The 20,003-nt window shown below is 33.0% G+C and overlaps 1 protein-coding gene across 1 annotated transcript in view; it reads right to left on the reverse strand.

Annotated features, from left to right (window-relative positions):
• LOC118189377 (circadian locomoter output cycles protein kaput-like) overlaps positions 1 to 20,003 on the reverse strand; it is a 184,696-nt gene that overhangs the window by 40,926 nt on the left and 123,767 nt on the right. Inside the window, exons 9-11 of the mRNA XM_035359969.2 lie at positions 11,824 to 11,946; positions 8,376 to 8,592; positions 2,278 to 2,384 (exon numbers count right to left, since the gene is read on the reverse strand). Of these exons, the coding sequence (XP_035215860.1) occupies positions 2,278 to 2,384; positions 8,376 to 8,592; positions 11,824 to 11,946 (447 nt within the window). The remainder of the gene's footprint in view (positions 1 to 2,277; positions 2,385 to 8,375; positions 8,593 to 11,823; positions 11,947 to 20,003) is intronic.

Genomic DNA, 20,003 nt, shown 5'->3' on the forward strand with positions numbered 1-20,003 from the left:
ATAATGCAGCAAGAGAGTAATGCTTCAAATAAATAATTTAATACTGCCAAAAATTAAATTCAACAAACAACTAATAAACAATTAGCTACTTTATAAGCAAAATTATATAAATTTGTTTCCGTTACATTATACAGTATAAACCACCCCCTGAAAAGATGGTACAACTCATCTAAGACATAGTTTTATTTTTGAATACTTTTGATTATTCAGTTATTTTACATAGCATTAAGTTCCATCATATGCAAACAATATCATTTTTTGCTTTATAGTGTTATAAACTTATGCATATGATGACTGTAAAAAGCATCAAAATTAAAGAGTAAAAACAGAAATTCTAAATGAATTAAATTTTTCATAAATTTTTCAGTAATATACACCATCTGATCAATACCTGAACACCTTTCTTTTGGGCTCTTTGGCACAAATGGCAGAAACTTGTAATTTATTTTAAAGTACACTCTATAAAAAAATAGACGCACCTAGAAGGAATCACTCGAGTGCTTTGAAATTTTGTATGCATAAGTGTTTTGACCAAATATGCAAATGATTAAAATTTGGTGTCCAATGAATGAACAGTGCTACCTCCAGCGCATCGGAACTGCGCATCTAGCAGATGTATATAAGGAGCTATTCTTGTTGTTAAAAATTTCTGTTGCATTGTGATTTAGGATACCTTTCAACAACTCAAAATTGCCTTGCCGCAGGATTTGAGCTCATTATGAGCAAATGTTAGAGTTTGAAAGAGATCATATCATTGGATGGAAAGAGGCAGGTTGGACAAATCAGAGACTTGCTCATCATATGAGTCAAAAGTGATACGACAATTAGAAGATGCTGGCAAAAATGGGTGGACAATGGCAGATTTCAGTGTCATGATGGTAGAGGTCGACCTAGGGCCACATCAGATGACACAGTGATGGTCAGATCAAGCTGTCACAGCACCCGATTCATCGTTATCAACCATCAGACATGTGACCCACACACGAGTGTCCACCATGACCATTCACAGATAAAGCAAAATCTAGGCTCGCACCGACCATTATGCCACCTGCCACTCGCACCTGCACATTGTTGAGCCAGATTACAGTGGTGTTGGCTCGAACAGGTTGGAATGATGCTGACTGGGGATGTATAGTTTTAGCGACGAATCCCGCTTCCAACTGTGTTGTGACGATCATCGAAGACGGGTATGGAGATGCCATGAGCAGCATGCTGATCCTGCTTTCACTATTGCATGCCACAACGGCCTTCAACCAGGAGTTATGATCTGGGGTACCATTTCCCTTGATAGTCGGATCCTTTTGGTTGTCATTAGAGGCACACTTATAGCATACCGGTATATCTACTACATTCTGAAACCTGGTTTGCTACCATTCCTTTTGCAGAACACTGGCCTTACTTTTCAGCAAGGTAATGTCAAACCACATATGGCACATATTGCTACGAACTGTCTTACAGCTTGTCAAACACTTCCTTGGCCAGCCAGATCGCCATATTCCTTTCCCATCGTGCATGTCTGGGATATGATGCGAAGGTGACTGCATCTACCAGAGAATGTTGATGACTTAGCCTGACAATTGGAGCGAATTTGGCAAGAAATACTGCAGGAGACCATCGAGGAGTTTTATCAGTCTATGCCACACCAAGTGGCAGCTAGCATCCAGGCTAGAGGTGGGTCAACTTGTTACTTTATAACTATGTAGCTCTGAAATAAATCATTCAATTGTTCTGAAATTTTAATCATTTTCTATTCTGTACATAATCCTCCTATCCACTACCTTTTGTCTTCATCGGACAACTCTTTCTTGGTGCGTCAATTTTTTTTTTTTTGTTATAGAGTGTAATTTTAATCAGAATTGCATGCCAATCTAGCAAATAAAAGTGGCTACTCTTGTCACATATGGAGATCATTAGGACCAAGCTTACAGTTGATATTTCATTCTCTTCTAGATATCCTCAGGGAAGTCAAAGTCAACAGTTTGAACAGGTGGGTCTATCTCCTTGAACATTTTTTTTTCAATAGTCACATACCACAGTGTGGGCAGAACAGAGTGGTCCAGAATCTTGATATGAAATCCATGCTTAATTTGAGAGTCACACAAGGATATGAAATTCACTCATTGAAAATAATCAACACCACTTAAGAGGTGTATAAAAAAGTATTACTCTCCTCTTCTATAACTTTTCTCTATACCATGTAGACTTAAATACAGATACATACTCACCTACAATAAAAAATTACATACATACACATATATACATAGTTTTATTACTTACAAAGCTCATGTGAAGCAGCAATGTTATCGAGATCATCAACGTGGTAATAATCATAGCCAGACGTGCCCAAAACCTCAAATGGTAAATAGCCAATAATAGGAGGAGCTCTGAAAATAAAATTTTCATTACACATTTGTTTATTAATGAAATTTAAATTACTGAATTCAACAAGTACGAAGTAAGAATGAATATCAAGTAATTATTACACTGGACTTAAAAGTTCGGCTTTTACATCATGTATGTTATCAACAGCTCAAAGAAAAACTTGAACTTCATTAAAAAACTACTACCTTAATTTTAATGGAACATGAGCACAGAAAGACCTTTAATAAATGAAAATGTTGATGGCAGATCAAGTTTGTTTAAACTACTTAGCTGTTCCACAAGAAAAACAAACTAAGCATCATTTCTATCATAAGAAAACAGTCACATGCAGTCAAAAATGTTGAACTGGAAAGAAGCTTAAATGTTTTGAACTATTATACAATAGTCATCAAAATTAAACAGTAATGACAAAAATAAAATGTAACTGATACTTAATAAAAAATTATTAGAAATCTGTACAAAAGCATTAGTTAACACAAATTACAACATTTGGTGTTGATTATCCGCAAAATTCTGAAATTAAAACCAAATTTCTGGAAATTGAAAAATAGTGGAAAAATTAGTCTCTCTTATGGGGGGAAAAAATTAATATGTATGGTCACTCAGACAATCAAGTCTTAAGGAATTGCATGTCACTCTTCTAAAAGTACACTTTTCAGCTCTAAGGAGGTCTAGTGAGGAATTTGGCACCCTATGGCATATAGCACATGCTCAATCAGGTTCAAGTTGGGTGAGTAAGATGGCAAATCCATTCGAGATAAGTATTTGGACACCACATATGCTCGATGAGGCTGAGCACTGTCATCCATTAGCAAAACCTCTGGGCCAACAGCACTCCTAAACAGTCTGACTTGGGGTTCCAATGCCTCATTCACATATCTCCGAACGAGCACATAAATTCCTTAAAAGATACCCAGCTCACTGAAGACATTTGTCATGATTCATCTTCGAACAATTACAGAACTTCCTTGAAAGATATGCAGCTTGGCGCAGCCACTTGTCATGATTCCTCTCCAAACCATTAAACCATGGTTGCAGAAATAGGATATTTCACAGACAAGGGAAGACCCATTGCATGTTCCTTCACCTCTCCAGATCAAAACACATGTAGAACCACTGTTCAGACTATATATGGACTCGTCAGTAAACAATACTACTTGGGCCCAGTCGTCTTGGCTCCATTGAATATGGTGACAGCACCTATTTAAATGGGCCCCTCTGGAAGCTGGAGTGAGTGAGAGACAATATGGTTTACGGACGGTATGGTTTTCTCACATACCATCCAAGCTCATTAAACCTTCATGCAACAGCAAAATGGCTTAAAATCACAGGGTTGCCACTCAAACAGGAGAATGAAATTCCCTGACTTTTCCAGGTTTTCCAGGTGTGTTCAAGAAAATTCCAGTCTATCTGCGTAATGTACGTTGGCTGTGCTAAGAGGTAAATTAATTATGGTATTACTTGTATTGTGTAGCAAATTCACTTAATTATTCAATAAATCCCAGAGGACATTTATTCTTAATTATTCTTGGTATACTTTGTTTGATAATTTTGTTTAGTTTTCCACTTAATAAAATTTAAGATATATACATTGGATAACAAATGTATGTTTTATTTAATTATTACTCATGATCATCACCAGTTCAACACGAGGCTAATCCGGTCCTTATGAATCACAACGCAATGCTAAATAGTTAGCTTAGATTTTAGGTAAATTTAATTTGCGAGGTATGTTCTTAAAAGGCACCTTAACACTTGAAAACACAAATATAATTATAATAGTTGTTGTTTTCTCCACTGAAGATTGAGATTAGAATCTTCCCAATCTGGAATAAAATAAGGCTTTTTTTGCAGACATTCTGCAGCTAAACGGAAGAAAGAAATCTATTTTAATAAATTAAGGTATTTTATATTTATTTCGCAGCATACATAAGGAAAAAATATGTGCATTAAATTTCGTGATGGTATGTCATCAGACTGCTATAATTAATTTCAGGATTATTCGTTTTTAAAAAATTCGTTTTTAAAATTATTGCGAAAAATCCACGCAATAATTTTAAAAACGGATTTTCGTAGTTTTTTTTCCCCTGAAAATAACTAATCCATGAATTAATTTACTTGCGCCAAAAAATATTTTCTTTTCCTTTAGAGTTTAACCACTTGCGCTAAGACTAAACTTCACGGTTGCGGTGCCGTGCGCTACAATATAACAAGCGGTAAAGTGTCTCATTTACGCCGCTCCGCATCTGCGAGTGCAATCCAGAGCTGTAACTCGAGAAATAAACAATCTCGTTGTTAGGCGACGTGTGCACCACGTTATTTTCATTTTTGCGATAAATGCTTATCGACGTGGTGTTCACGTCGCTCACGGTTTGAGACAAAAGCATCTCGACGTGCGTGGCACGTCTTTTTAGCGCAAGTCGTTAAAGAAATTTTAAACGATATTCATTTTATGAACTCTTGATAACGTGACCTTCGAACTTCGACACCGGTTTCGAGCTTTGGCAACAGATATATCAGACATGCACAGCTGTTTCCCTCTATGATGGAACGGAGCCACGTCTGTTGCAGAGAGGTTTTCCTTCTTTACAATACATATTCTTTGATTCTAACCTCCATGGTACCGTATACTAGGATTAAACCCATTTTGTTTTATACGAGAACAAGTACTTTCTTTAGTTCATGCACTGCACATGCGATTCTCGAGAATACTGGAAACCAAAAGTTGCTTTGCCTTTCTAAAAGACAATCAAATTGGAGCTGCGAAAATTGGCTCTATGCCAGCTACCCGAATGACACTCACGTGATACATAATTCGCCAAAAAAGTTATCTCTTCCGACGTCGGCGCAAAAATCGCTTTTTTTTGGCGGGATCGTTGTATGAACTTCCCTGACTTTTCCAGATTTTGACAAAAATACTTAAATTCCCTGACTTTTCCCTGAATATTTTGGTCAATTTTCGAATTCCCTGACTTTTCCCGGTTCTCCCGGTTTTCCAGGTAACCCTGATATCAGTATTGTGGCAGTCGCCTGAAGGTCTAAAACCAAATTTCCAGTAGTTGCTTTGCGGTTTCTTCGAGGCAACAACAGAAAACGGTCTTCCGATGCAGCTGTTGCTCTTGATCACTATTGACTAGGATGCCTATTAACTTATCAGTATTTAAAAAGGGCTCCAAACTCTAGATATGACACTTTGAAGGATATTCAAAGCTTGGGCAACCTCCATTTGCATTTGACCTCCCTTGATTCTACCAATTATTTGCCACTTTTGACTTTCACTTAAAATGATGTCTTTGAGCCAAAACTACTGAACACAGATCAAGCTCAAGACTACAGACCGGAATTCTAACGTGTGCATTGGACACCACATTATCAGTCACCGAATTTGCATACTTTCGATGCTACCATACGAATGAAAGTGCAATTTTATGTTCCATTCTATTTAACATAAATAATTGCAGCATTGGGCATTGGTTGCAACTTCAACTTAGTGAGCATATTTTTTCCATTCTCCTTCATAATTATAAGTGTTTAAAATAATAAAAAAGGACAAGTAATTTTTAAAATATTGATTACATAATATTTCAATTTAAAATATATTTGCATAAATATAATATTAAATTTATATTTTTGTTATTTTATCTGTATTATCTGCGTATACAATGATTGTAGAGCAGCAGTGAATTATCTGACATCTTATATACAGGGTGATCTTTTTTAAAGTGACAATGTTTGGAGCACACTGTAGCACGATCTAGTAGCTGAAATGGCACCAAACTTGGTATTTAGACTAATCAAGACATGAAGCATCAAGGCATACAATCATGCAGTTAAATTATTAACATTTATTTACTACATTAACTTCCCCGGTGAGGAATTAGACCACATTCAATGCGAGCACCGTTCTCAGAAATAACACTGTGCACAACATTCTCCATGGCCGTATGTAACATATAATGAGGAATATTCCACACCGTCTTTGTTATGTTGTCCTTTAGAATAGACAAATTTGATACTCCACGAACATAAACTTGAGATTTCAAATAACCCCAGAGACAAAAATCGCATGGCGTGAGATCAGGGGAACGAGGTGGCCATGCAACTGGAAAACTGCGACTTATGACTCTATCATCAGTGAAGTTTTGGCACAACAGCTACTTTACCTTATTACTAATGTGTGGTGGAGCACCATCCTGCATAAAGATTGTCTGTTGGAGACGGTTTCTTTGCTGAAGTTGTGGAATAACAAACATTTGCAGCATTTCGTGGTACCTTTCTGCATTTATGGTGCATGTTTGGGGTCACGAATTCGGCTGTGAAACCACACCAAACAGTGACTTTTGGGGAATTTAATGAATTTTGTGCATGGTGTGGGGCTGCTCAGAAGCCCAAATTCGGCTATTTTATGTGTTTACGGACCCATTGAAATAAAAATGTCACTCGTCTCCCCAAAGAATGTGACATGGGAAAGCATCATCAATTTCTACCCTGGCAAGAAATGCTAGAGCGAATGTCACTTGTTTATCATAATCACTTGGTTTCAGTTTGTGCAAGCAACTAATTTTACTTGGTTTCAGTTTGTGCAAGTGGCTCCATACCATGGAATAATTCATGCCCAATTGTCGAGCTACACCCCGGGCGCGGCTAGTACCAGCAATGGTTCCCTGTGATCCTTCGACAATTGCAGTTTCCACATCAGTTATTACATCTTCTGATGCTGATTTACGTCCTCTCCCAGTGCAAATGGTCAGTGACCCCGTTTCCTCGAACTTCTTAATCATTTTCTTAAGACTATTCAGCGATAAAGGGCCCCTTTCATAATTTTTTTCTGATTTGAAATTCCCGAACAGCTGCGGATGCATTACATTGATTCATGTAATATAGCTTCACCAGTAACGCACGTTCCGGTAACGTGAGAGGCATGTCCACTGGAGCTTGTTTACTTTAGCTGAGATTATTTGTCGGAGCTGTCTATTACTTGCTTTTATAGCTCATATTACTAGCATTGTCATCGCACAACTTTTGCATTTTTCTTTGATACCTGTGTTTTATGCTAATTCTCCTTATTGTAAGCTACAGCAGCACCACAAAATGCCCTAGTGGTGATTTTTAGAACTAATTTTTTTTTTCACAGAATCCTTTTTTCCATGTCTTGATTAGTGTAAATAGTACCAAGTTTGGTGCCATTTCGGCTATTAGATCACGCTACAGGGTGCTCCAAACACTGTCACTTTAAAAAATATCACCCTGTATACGCCACTTAATTATTTATCATGTAATTTATATGTTTTTTATTCTTTTTATTGCTTACAGTGATACTCTGTATGCAAATGAATTTATTTATAAAGAAAATACAAATTTATTCATTTTTCTTACAGCAGTATTGTATGGGTTTAATCTATTTAGATAATGACTTTCAACAGCAGCCAAACCTCAATATCTTGAATCTTGGTATGTTGAAAAAATAATTTCCTGAATTTTAAACATCACATATTTTGCTTTCCTTTGTCCATCTCATGGTACTTTTTTCAAAATCTCTGCTGTCTTTCTGATTTCTGTATCACAGCAAGGTTAAAAAGGTAAGTTCTGTAGTTTGTCTTATGCAAAATATATTTAAAAACATATTATTGTTAAAAAAATATGGAATATAAAACTTCGTAACTTTTTATCTCCTCTTTTTTTTTTTTTAATAAAATAATCTGACCACAAGTTACCAAAATAATAATAACATGAAAGGCTTCTGCTTCAATTAGTTCAAACTACAGGGCTTCAACTATATTTTAACTTTTGATGAATTTTTGATAAATTTTTGATTTTTTAACAGCAGGGCTTCAAATATATTTCACCAAGCTGAAGATTAAACTGAAGCCAAAATTCCAGTTTGGGCTTCAGTTTGGTGATTTAAGTAAATAAGAACTGCTCAACTGTTAAGTACAGGGGAAAACTATTTCAGCTTTTAAATAATATGACAGAATGTCAACTCATTGACAAACCTGTGGTCTAAGAACAGAAATTTCCATTCCAAGCTATGGCGTGAACTGAATTCATTTTTTGATTCCTCAGACAGATTAACAACTTTCAGCAAGTGAGGCGTCTGGAGACGGCCGACTGCTACAAAACAAGAACGCCACTCTACCGTCGTTGAGGGAAGCGGAGAACAAATGCTACTGCAGCTATTACTATCACAATCAAAGCCAGATGGATTGGAACCTAAAAATATCAAACAGTGAAGGGTCTAAAACATTAAGCAAAGAAATTCAGTATATATATATATATATGCAAGATAAAAAATATGTAAATCAAAATTATAATTTAAACTAGTAAATAAAGTAATCCCTTAATTCCCCTTCTCTGTTCTAAAAATCACAATAACTTTGATGGATTGCATCATTTCTAGATCAGTCCATCTTGCATGGCTTGCACAACATTGATGATGTAGCTAATTTGGGACCTGAACTCAAAATTTCGAGAACTGAAACCTTTCTAATCTAAAACAAAAACCTTCTCTTGATGAGCCTCCATACTGGATAACTGGACACTTTAGCTCTCTTGCAGTTAAGACGTTACTTCACACCCTTTGCTTTGTTCTGCTGCTAATTACCGTCATTATCTAAAATGTGATACTCTGTATAAAATTGTGGCATGCATATTGCGTTCGTAATGATGTGCGGCGTAAAATATGTTTTTGATAATTAATTCATATCAAGCAATAAAAATCCTATTCAATTCGGCGACATCTGTCTATATGTCTCTACTTTGAGTGTCATCTTTCTAACTATGCAGTAAAGTCTGTCCAAGTTATAATGCAGAGGACCATCATCAATCCATTGCAGCTTACTTCAAGTCATCATATTACAATAAATTGTTTTCAAATTGTTTTTAAAATATATAGAGAATTAAAAAATTGTTTTTTGAATATATAGAGAGATACATAGAAAGATATGTAAATTATTTCATCTAACTATTTACATATCTTTCTATGTATCTCTCTATATATTCAAAAAACAATTAAAAGGCAATTTTAAAGTACTAAAAAGCCTAATACATTGTGCTGAAGCTGCACTCCTAGAAAACTCAAAAAAAAAAAAAAAAAAAAAAAAAAAAAAAAAAAAAAACAACTTTAATGTTCTTGAGGGAAAATATTTAAATTATATGCTAGAACATACTAACATGCATCAACTAAGGTACTTGGTAAAAGCGTAAGAAATCAAATAATTGCAAAAAACTAAATGTTTTAAATAAAAAACAAAATTAACTGCAAAAGACTACAAATTTTAAAGAAAACATAAAATAATTATTGTCATTGAATGGAGATTGACCTATCAAGGGAACAAATCAGTCCCCATTCAACAATCAATAACCAAAAGAACAGATTAATTTTTGTCACCTATATTTGCAAGGATAAGTTGTCCAATTTAATCAATAACAGCTTCATCCAAAACTGTATTAATGTATTTGTATTCGATATACATATATATACAAATCTGCCAGTAATGTAATTCAAAAATCAACTGTTATTAAGGGTAACACACTTTAAAACAGTAACATACTATAGCTACATATTTTAAAAGAAGGGACATTTGAAAATAGCATATATTTCTTTTGCTATTTATAAAAACTTGCAAGATTTAAATGCATTTCCATCATGCATTCTTGTGAAGTAGTGATCACTCCATCGACATAAGTGATTACAAAAGGCATTCAATATAAAACCAAAGTTGCAATAAAATTTGTGAGAACAATTGATATTTATGTGCGTCTGGATATATAAGCTATTGATTAAGCAACCAATAGATAGCTTTGACATATGAAATGAAGCAATAGTTTTCTAAGATGACATGATCTTAATGCATCAAGATTACATAAACCCCAACAGTGCCCCAAGGAAGAGCACTGGAGTCTTCCGAGTTTTTTATTAAAAAAGGTGCAAAACCCATAGAGATTCATTATTTGGTAAAAATTTCAACATGGTAACAAGGACATAGTTGTTACTAGCATGGAGAATTCTCCTTGGCCATGTGCAGCATTTATATCAGGTTATGAAAAACAATGCTGAAACTGTGGAGACATGATATCACGATATGGGAAAATTAGTGCATTTCCGTTACGATTTAAGTGCTGGCATCACTATGGGGCATTAGTATTGGATCAGAAAGCCATATTATTCATGAGCAGCTGCATATAATGAAATTCTAGGACAATGGTCCTCGCACCACTGTAGTGATCCACCACATCAGCAAGTCCTCACCACCACTGTGTCATCAGTTAAGGAGATGCTGTACTATCAAACTGCTCCAACAGGATATAATCATTTCAACTCGCACTGCTGAGGACATTTTTGTGAATACAAGGGCTGCACATCACCAAACTACTCTCTTCCCAGTGAATGGTCATTGAGAAACAGCACAGGTGGCAGGCACAGGCTATTGATTCTTTGCGATGGAATTCTGACACAACAGTGAGATTTGGTAATCACGAGCTATGCTCATAAAAAATAATTCTTTTCCTGCAATACCTATATGTGGTTCCCCAAATGTGATATCCAAGTGCAATACCTATGATACCTTCCTGCAGCTTCTGTGTGCGGGTGAAAGTGCACTGAACTATAAGGGCATGCTGTTAAGATAAGTGGTAATAATGTTAATTATTTTAGCATAAGAATTAAATATTTCAGCCTGCAGCCCCCCCCAAAAATACCATTTTCTACTGAATGCGCCTCGTGTTTTAAAAGGGATCGAAGCCAATTTTTTATTGAGCAAGTTTCTTTTTCTGTACCTAGATCCAGAATTTTTTTATTGCACCTTGTAATTTCAATTGGCACATTCGGTAAATATTTTAAAGCATTAAACTATTGACTAGTTAATTTTAGAAAACTTAGCATTTTCAAAGAGCATTAAAGGATATCCAGAAGCACTTGCAAAAATATAAACTTCAAGTTATAAAATATTTTGTCAGATTCAATTTACTCAAGCATATATGGTGATATGGAAAGGTATGTCATAATAGCTACTGCAGATATGTGATGGTTAACGAAATGGCCACCAAGATATTTCAGATAAAATTATTAGTACCAGAATGTATCATAATATTAAAAATTTTATGGAAGAATTTGCTTTCATTACAACAGTAACATAAAAAAGAACATTTCACTTCACAACACATCCAAAATATCAAGTAATAACATAAAAATTGGATTCATTTTTTAAAATGGATATCGAACTGTATCACAGATTACATTTGAAAACAGGTTAAAACACGGCAGTTAAAAAAGTGTTATTGTGATCTGGAAACAGAACAGATCTGAAACTAATAAAAAAATTTGGTCTAAAATCCTACTATGGATATGAAGCACGAAATCAGAATTATGCACACACTGTTGCTGTAGTAAGTATCCTCATTGCAAAAATAATACAAGAGAAAAGTTAATATACTCTCTCTTACCTTCAAAAGTTGATGGCCAATGATAAAATGTTCCTACTAAATTAACTAACTCGTAGGAAATGCTGTTGCTCTGAGAATGAATTGGTCCACGTTTCATATGAAGAAGTAAAGATATGAATGAATCTGAGGGGGGAAAAATATACTTCATGTAAGCTACATCATATATGTTATAGCTAATATGTAAAGAAAAGGAGGAAGTCTAATTAATGATTCAACACATATTGCATTATCAGTATAATTTTCAAAATGTAGCATTTCTCAAATTTCAGATATTATTTCATCTTTTAATATCACCTGTAAACTTATTATACATTGCTCACAAATAACAATGGAGTTTCGAATATTATACCTGCCTCTCTCGTGTCATCACTCATAAGCAGTGAAAAGTTCCTGCTTATACTGAATTATAGTAATTTTGTGTGTCAAGATAGTAAGCCTTTGACAATTACTTATTGAACCAAATGAACTTCATTGGAAAAGTAAGTCTTGTGGACTTTATACACATTATTAAGCTCAATTTAAAGTTGTGGGTTGTGCTTTTATGACATGTCAAAAAAGATTCATGGTTTTCACTTAACACACATACACAAAACATGTCTTAGCAAAATAAAATATATGTAACTAAGCAAATAATCTATAGCTATGATCATATCTCAGAAACTGATGAGAACAATGACAAGAATCCACTGACAGCCCTTGGCAATGTTGACATTGTGCAGATTATAAGATCTTTGATTTATCTTCTACACACCCTCATACTTAGCAAATTCTCAAAGCACTGCCATTCATAAAATTACAAGATCTTCAATCTTCAATATTTAAAATTTAACTAGTCTGTTACTGATTGAGAAACTGAATAATTTAAAAGCAATAAATATACTTCTTAATAATATAAATCTTTATTTTATTTTTAATAAAGTATTTAATAATGATATGATTTAAAGTAAAGGCAACTGATAACTTATGAGCATCTGCAGATAGCTATAATTAATGAGAGATGCTTCTAATGTTACATGATAAGCAACTAGCACATAATTATTACTTTTAATACTTTTTAAAATTATAATAATAAATTCTGAGATGTAAATTATAATTTGATGTTTTTCAGATTGCAATTTGTAATAATTTCTTCATACCAATTATTATTTGATACTTGCATATAAAATTTTAATTATTATTCATACATAAAAATGTAATAAAAATATAACCTGATAACAACCAAATACCCAACATTAGAAATATGCATTTTGCACTAATTCTGGCCACAGTTAATGTGATTCAAAATACATTTTAAGAAGCACCTTGATAACTAAGTTCCTTTCACTTAGTGTTATGGCAGAATATTTGCTGCTCATGAAGAAAGATCCATATCTGATCTTCTCTACAGAATGCACTAGGTGTTTTCATCTCAAGTTAATGCCACACTAAAGTTAAATTTTGTGCACTTTTTAAAGATAGGTATTGTTTTTAATACGACTATCTAGAAAAAATGCATATAAAATTTATGTAATTTGTTAAATATAACCGGTTCAGTAACAGAATTTAAAAAAAAAAAAAAAAAAAAAAAAAAAAAAAAAAAAAAAAAAAAAACAATTAATTTGTTTTATAATACAGAATGTTATTGAAGATTTGCAGAACTTTATTTTTGGATGTATGCACAGAAATAGAGCATTAACTATTTTCTCTTAATTTTTAGCAGAAAATTTCTTGGAACTAGCATTATCCTCACAACTAGAAAATAATAAGAATTTCGGTACTTTTTCGTTAATGAAGCAGCAGTTGTCAAATGGGATAGCTTATTTATGTCAAGTCATGAACAGCTTTGTATAATACACATAATGTTTAAGTGTACAATGTTCAATTTGTACATTTATCTTTTTTTTTTTTTTTTCCCCTTAGATTAAAAACATCAGAGAAATGCAAAAATGTTTCAAATGTACACAATCTTGGCATGGTATGCTTTAAATATTATATTACATTCATTATATAAAAAAGTTATTCCTCTTATGAAGCTTTATATATAATTAGATTTAGTACCAACATTTATGCTTGGTGCTAGGTGGCATCTTGTTAACAGAAAAGTATTAAAAATTTTTTTATTCTTTGCATTCAAAGCACTCCTGCCACATTAACAAAGTTTGGTGTCACATTCAAAGTCTGCCTCAAAGGCACACCAACAATATAATGAAAAAAAAAAGTTATAACTTATAAGTCTAGCTCTGTTTTATTAACTTCAATATTCAAGTAATTTTTTCACACCAGTTAGATCAAAAGAATAGATTAGTCACTATGGCAAAAACTGTAAATGAAAAAAAGTTATGTAAGAACTGTAATAATGAATTTGTTTTTGATGACTATGAAAATAATTTAGAAAGTGATTGTTTAGTGATATAAAATTGTGATACTGGTAGTAGAGACATGACATTAGTTGTAAAAAAAATTATTTGTTTAAAATAAATCAGTTATTACTGTGAAATGTACAATCAGTAACCAGGTCTAGATCTTGCTAACTGCTCTAAAAGGAGCTGCATATTTGAAAATTACAGTATAGATTGTTTATAATATGTTCATATTAAAATAAATTGGTTTTAATTGCATGCTATATTTTGAATTTTATTCAAAAACACTTCTTTCAAATCTCATATTACATGGCCATACAAAGCCAAAAATATACAAACCAAGAAAATATAACCTTTAATCATGAAAAAATGCAAAATAAGGAAAAGATTTAAACAGATAACTACACAGGAAAATAATACACAGTGTATTTCCCATGTATGCGGAAGTATACAATTTCTTATAGATGCTCTATTACTTCAGACTTTTCATAAACTCTTACAATTATATAAAAGGAAACCAACATTATACATACATCATGCCCACAAAAGTCCTTACACTGCTTTTATTTTCGCAACTATTGGTCACAGACACATACTCTAAACAAATGTTTTAAATCAAGCAAATATTCACATTTTGAAATTTTTAAATTTACAAAAAAATTTACCCAGTCCCAATAGTTGTATTTAATAAAACTATACTCATTCTAAAAAATGAAATAATGAACTTAAAATGCAATGAAAACATGAACTTATACTAAGTCTAAAAAATGAAACAAAATGTTTGAATCCTATAGGAGCAAAAAATGAAAAAGAATTAAAACTCTAGATTATACTCAACGGTCACACACAAGTTGACAAGTAAGATACATTACAAAGTCCAAAATCTGGACGTTCAATATCTGGAAAAATCTAAAATCCGGACCTCAAAACTACCAACAAAGTTTTTCTCGTAGGTTTTAAGCATGCACATTTGAATCCCCCCCTCCACATATAATACAACATCTGGAGAGTCCTGATTCTTAATTTCACTTTGAAACTAAATAAAATACCTTGTTAATTGAAGAAACAATCATTTTAGCATAAATTTGTAGGATCAGTAATTTGGCTCCATTGCTACGTATCAGCTTGGCATACATCTCAAAACGAAACATTCCACATAACCGAAACATAGATACATCGTTGATCTGACACCAACCTAGCGAATCATTATTTATTATACTTTCCTTTCATCACCACATGTTTATCAACACAGGACAACTTGAGTAATGACCCACGTAGTGCTGCCTAAACAATTTTTTTTATGTTGACATTACACTTGGCGATGGTTACAGATTTAAGTTAAATGCACTAAATAATGTTGACGAGGAAAAATTTAACAAAAATTTCTTTCCATATGTTAAAAATAGATTTTGTTGATACCCACAGACCCAAAGATTGCATTTAGGGCTATTTGAATTAAGAATAACTGATTTGTTATTAACATAAACCCAGAACCAGCGCCAGGGCTCGTATGGCAGCACCGGGTCCCAGAATATAAGATTCACAGAGACTGCATCAGGCAGTAAGATATCTTGTGCCGGTCCTTAATAAGGCTTAAGTATATGTGGCAGTTTATACAGAACTCCGATAAGCCTTAAGCATGTGCAAGAAGTATAATAGGTAACTAACCTAATACAATTCAGGCTTAATTGTCTCAGTGTGCGACAGAAGCAAGATAAAATTTAACAGAACAACTGGTCGTTAGTCACCAAGCTCATGATACATAGCCAAATATGTATAGTGCACGATAGCTAATTTTGATGATGATAGCCACGAATTTTAAAGGTTTTTCGGATATCGTAAAACAAAGGTGAAATTTTCCAATTAACGGATTTTGTAAAGAAATGTGGAGGAGCAGTAATAAATGAAAATGATATAAAAGATGTTCTTCATAGTGATGACAATGCTTCTCAATCATCAATCAATTAATGAACGGTGAAATCTGTAGTATGGTTCTAGATCCAGAAAGTACTGCTACCAATAGTGAAGAAAGTGATAGAGAAGTTACTGAAAACGAACAAATTTCAATTGCAAATTAGTTGGAATTTTTGACACCAATTACAGGACTTCAACAATGTAACTAATGTCTACAGAATTAAAGAGAAAGTATTAGCGCAAAAAACGAAGCATCTTTAACAACTTACATTGAAAGAAATGTTTAATAAGGTAAACAAATAAATATTAAGCTTTTCTTTCTTTCTTCAGGGTTCGTACACATTTCCTTACATGAAAATTAAGGACATTTAAGGACTTTTAAGGACCATCAAAGAGAAAATAAAGGACCTATCACCAAACAAAAAAAGGAATAGAATAAAGTAATTATCCATACAACCGACTTCATGCTTGTAATTTCACTTTAAGAAACTAACAGAAGTGTGTATTATGCACTATTATTAAATTCAATTTAATACTTACCATAAAACAATTTTGAAAATTAAACTAACTCCCTACAAGTTATGAAGTAGATAACATTAAATTAGGAACATAATTTCTTGAAAAACATGTATAAGTGTATTGTACACTAATAACAGTCACTATTTTAGAGATTTAATGATTATTATTTAACTTATTTGATATTTATTTAAACACAGTTAACTACTATTATAATCACAATGTATGAATATTTGCAGATTAAAATAACTGATTTGTAAACATACAATTTATTTCCTTGGTTTTTTTGAAAGATACTAGAATAATAAACTGTACAATAGAAGATACAAAACATTTGTGCTTTTTTTAAATCTGAAATCTTTTCAGCTATTTTAACATCTAATTTATTTATGTCTATTTCCTTTCCTTTAACTATTCTTCTAAGTTCATTTGCTTTGATAAACAAATCAATGTTCCTGCTGGTCTCAGCTTCATCTGCTAAAGCATCTACTTCTTCATTAATATCTTTAATGTCTCTTTGAAGAAATTTTTTCTTCTGCTTCATATAATCAATTTCTTCCTCAATAATATTTCTTTTCCTCTTTCAATTTTAAGATTTAGTTAAAGATTTTTGTTCTTCTAAATACTGCATATACTTAGACCTTGCAGAAGCTGCTGCTGATCTCATTTCTTTATTAATTTCGATATTAAGAACACCTCCAGAAAATTTTATGTAATCAAATACTGTGTGTTGAAAAATATATGATGAGTCACTTAAATTTTCAATTTCAATTGCTTCATTTACAGAGAAGCCCCTTTCCACAGAGGCCTGTCCATGTGACAAGATAAGAATCATTTTCACTATTTTCTATACTTTTGAATAGTGAAAATCATGAAAATAAGAACTGAGAAATAAGTCAAGAGAAAGATTTTGAGGATCAAAAGTAGAAAATCCATGTAAATTTGTCTTAACTACTTTGTCTAGAAACTCTCCAAACTGCAGCAGAATTTCATTACAATCATCTTGTAAAACACGTTTATTCTGCATTAATAACGTTAGAACTACAGTCAAAAGTCGTTAATTCGGACACCCATAATCCGGACATCAAAGTTAAAAACTTTCTGCGCATGCGCCACGTTGACTCACGCGCATAGGTTTTTACGCGTGTGCGTAAGACCTTTATGACTGCACATATGCGTGTGCGCAACGCAGAATACGTTTTCGCATGCGCGTTTTATGTATAACGGATGGTATAAGCTAAAATTATGTAATTATCTATTTCAGTTAATGTTGATGATTGCGTTGTTCCTTAATCTTCGAATTGGATACTGCTTATTATTTTTTGCAGACTGTAAGAGCAATTTTATAAAAGTAAACTTGAACTTTCGATTATGTCAAATAGAATTTCTGATGCTGGAGCTCCCAAAGGATCTACAAAACGAAGGTATGTTTCGATGCCCATCAAACAAAAAGTGGAATTGCTGCAAAAAATGGATAAAGACATGAAGAAGGTGACAGAGAGGTTAGTGAAAACGAAAAAATTTCGATTGACAAGTTAGTCTGTATTCTCGGCACAGCAATCACGGGACTTGAACAGCGGAACTTTGTAACTGAACAAGAAATTATGTCTGTTTATAGAATTAAAGAGAAAGTATTATCACATAAAACGATGCAACTTAAACAACTTACATTGAAAGAAATGTTTAATAAAGTAAACAAATAAATATTAAGCTTTTTTTTTTATAAATTTTGATACCCTTTAGATCATAATTGTTCTTTACTTCATAAATTACGGTTTCATATTTTTAATTTTAGAATTTCTGCATGCCATCTTACGAGATTTAAACTGATGATCTATAATCCGGAAAAATCGATAATCCGGAATCGCCAAAGTCCCGACGAGTCCGGATTAACGACTTTTGACTGTATTTTCATTTTGTTCTGGGCTTTTTCTGGACTTTTAACCATCAATCGCGGGTCTATACAAGATGCATTTCCAATAAGAGAATAATTTATTGGACATTTAGACATTAAGTGTTGTACCATTGTTAAGACACATTGTTGACCTTCTTGTTTCAATGCAAAACTTTCAGCTTGTGAAATGTCCTTCTTGCAGCATTTATCATTCATTAACTGCTCAGCAATGAAATCAAATAAACTTTACTTTTATCATTATAACAATTTGGATCATTAAAATTAAATTTATAAAGATTTTACGCTTTAGTTATTTTTGAATATTCTAGTTTCAAAATTTTAAAGTGCTGAAGGCAATCATTTACAAGTTTTAAGATATCTTCAGCAAAAAGGGAATAAGTGGTTTATCACTTTGATAATATTCAAGGAAAGGCAATAATATTTTCGACAGAGAGAGAAAAAAATTTAATTTTATAAGAAATGTTTTATCTTTAGTTAACTCCAAAATATTTGAGAAGGATTTAGATTAATTTTTTTAAAACTTCCCTATTTCAACTTTTTTAATGTACAGTAGCAATTCATCCCATATTTCAATGGCTCTTTCAACTGCTGGGACATTTTGCAACCATCGGTAAAAGCAGAACTTCACAGGTAGCTTTTTTAAGCCAGATATACTTAAAAAATCTTCACGTCTCGCAGGAGAATCTTTAAAAATCCAATATAAGGAGGATAAGAATGATGGAATGTTCCAGCCAGTGGATAACATCCCATGCTTGAAAGCACTGTTAAGAAGGTGTAAACCGCATGTCCCTAATGTCAAGCATTGAATGTTATATTCCTTTGTCAAGTCCTCTTGCAATAAATTATAAAATTTCCAGTTTACTGCAGGACCATCCATCGATATTTGTAAGAGTTATGACAAGTCTAGTTTTTCAACACATTCATAATATTTGGATAAAATAATTTCACTTGTTGCATGCCCTATACATGCAGAAGTAAGGTACTGAGTTCTGACCTTATTTTCGTAATGCCAGTACCTCACATGAATATCTAGTTGCTTCTTTTGATTTTTTCAGATTAAGAGTCTCATCAAATAGTAATGTAAAAAACTCAGCATTTTTACAATGCTTTAGTAACAAAGTTTTAAAATAAGGGCCAAGACCAAAATAACAGATATAAGCACATTTCTTTTCACCACATGAAAACTGTTTTGCAATGGAACTATCCGGGAACATTTTAGTGAATAACGGCCCAATATCATCGCACACGATTTAAAAGAATAGTGGCTTTTGATGCACTTAAAAGCCCACAATATTTCTGCATCTGTAACTTCAGATTTGAAAAGAATTGATTTTATTATTTTCTACACTTATTGATGTTGAATTAGCAGTTACATCTTTTCCTGAAGTAGATGGTTCTTCTAACTTGACAAAATTCATGATACTGTTAGAAGAAACTCTGCAGTTGAGAAGGGAGAGATGTTTTGCACCTAAAAGGGGCATTACATGCAAGGCATA

Source organism: Stegodyphus dumicola, chromosome 1 (assembly GCF_044657685.1).
Source record: "Stegodyphus dumicola isolate Sdum_Otavi_A_Nest chromosome 1, ASM4465768v1".
Lineage (NCBI taxonomy): Eukaryota > Metazoa > Arthropoda > Arachnida > Araneae > Eresidae > Stegodyphus > Stegodyphus dumicola.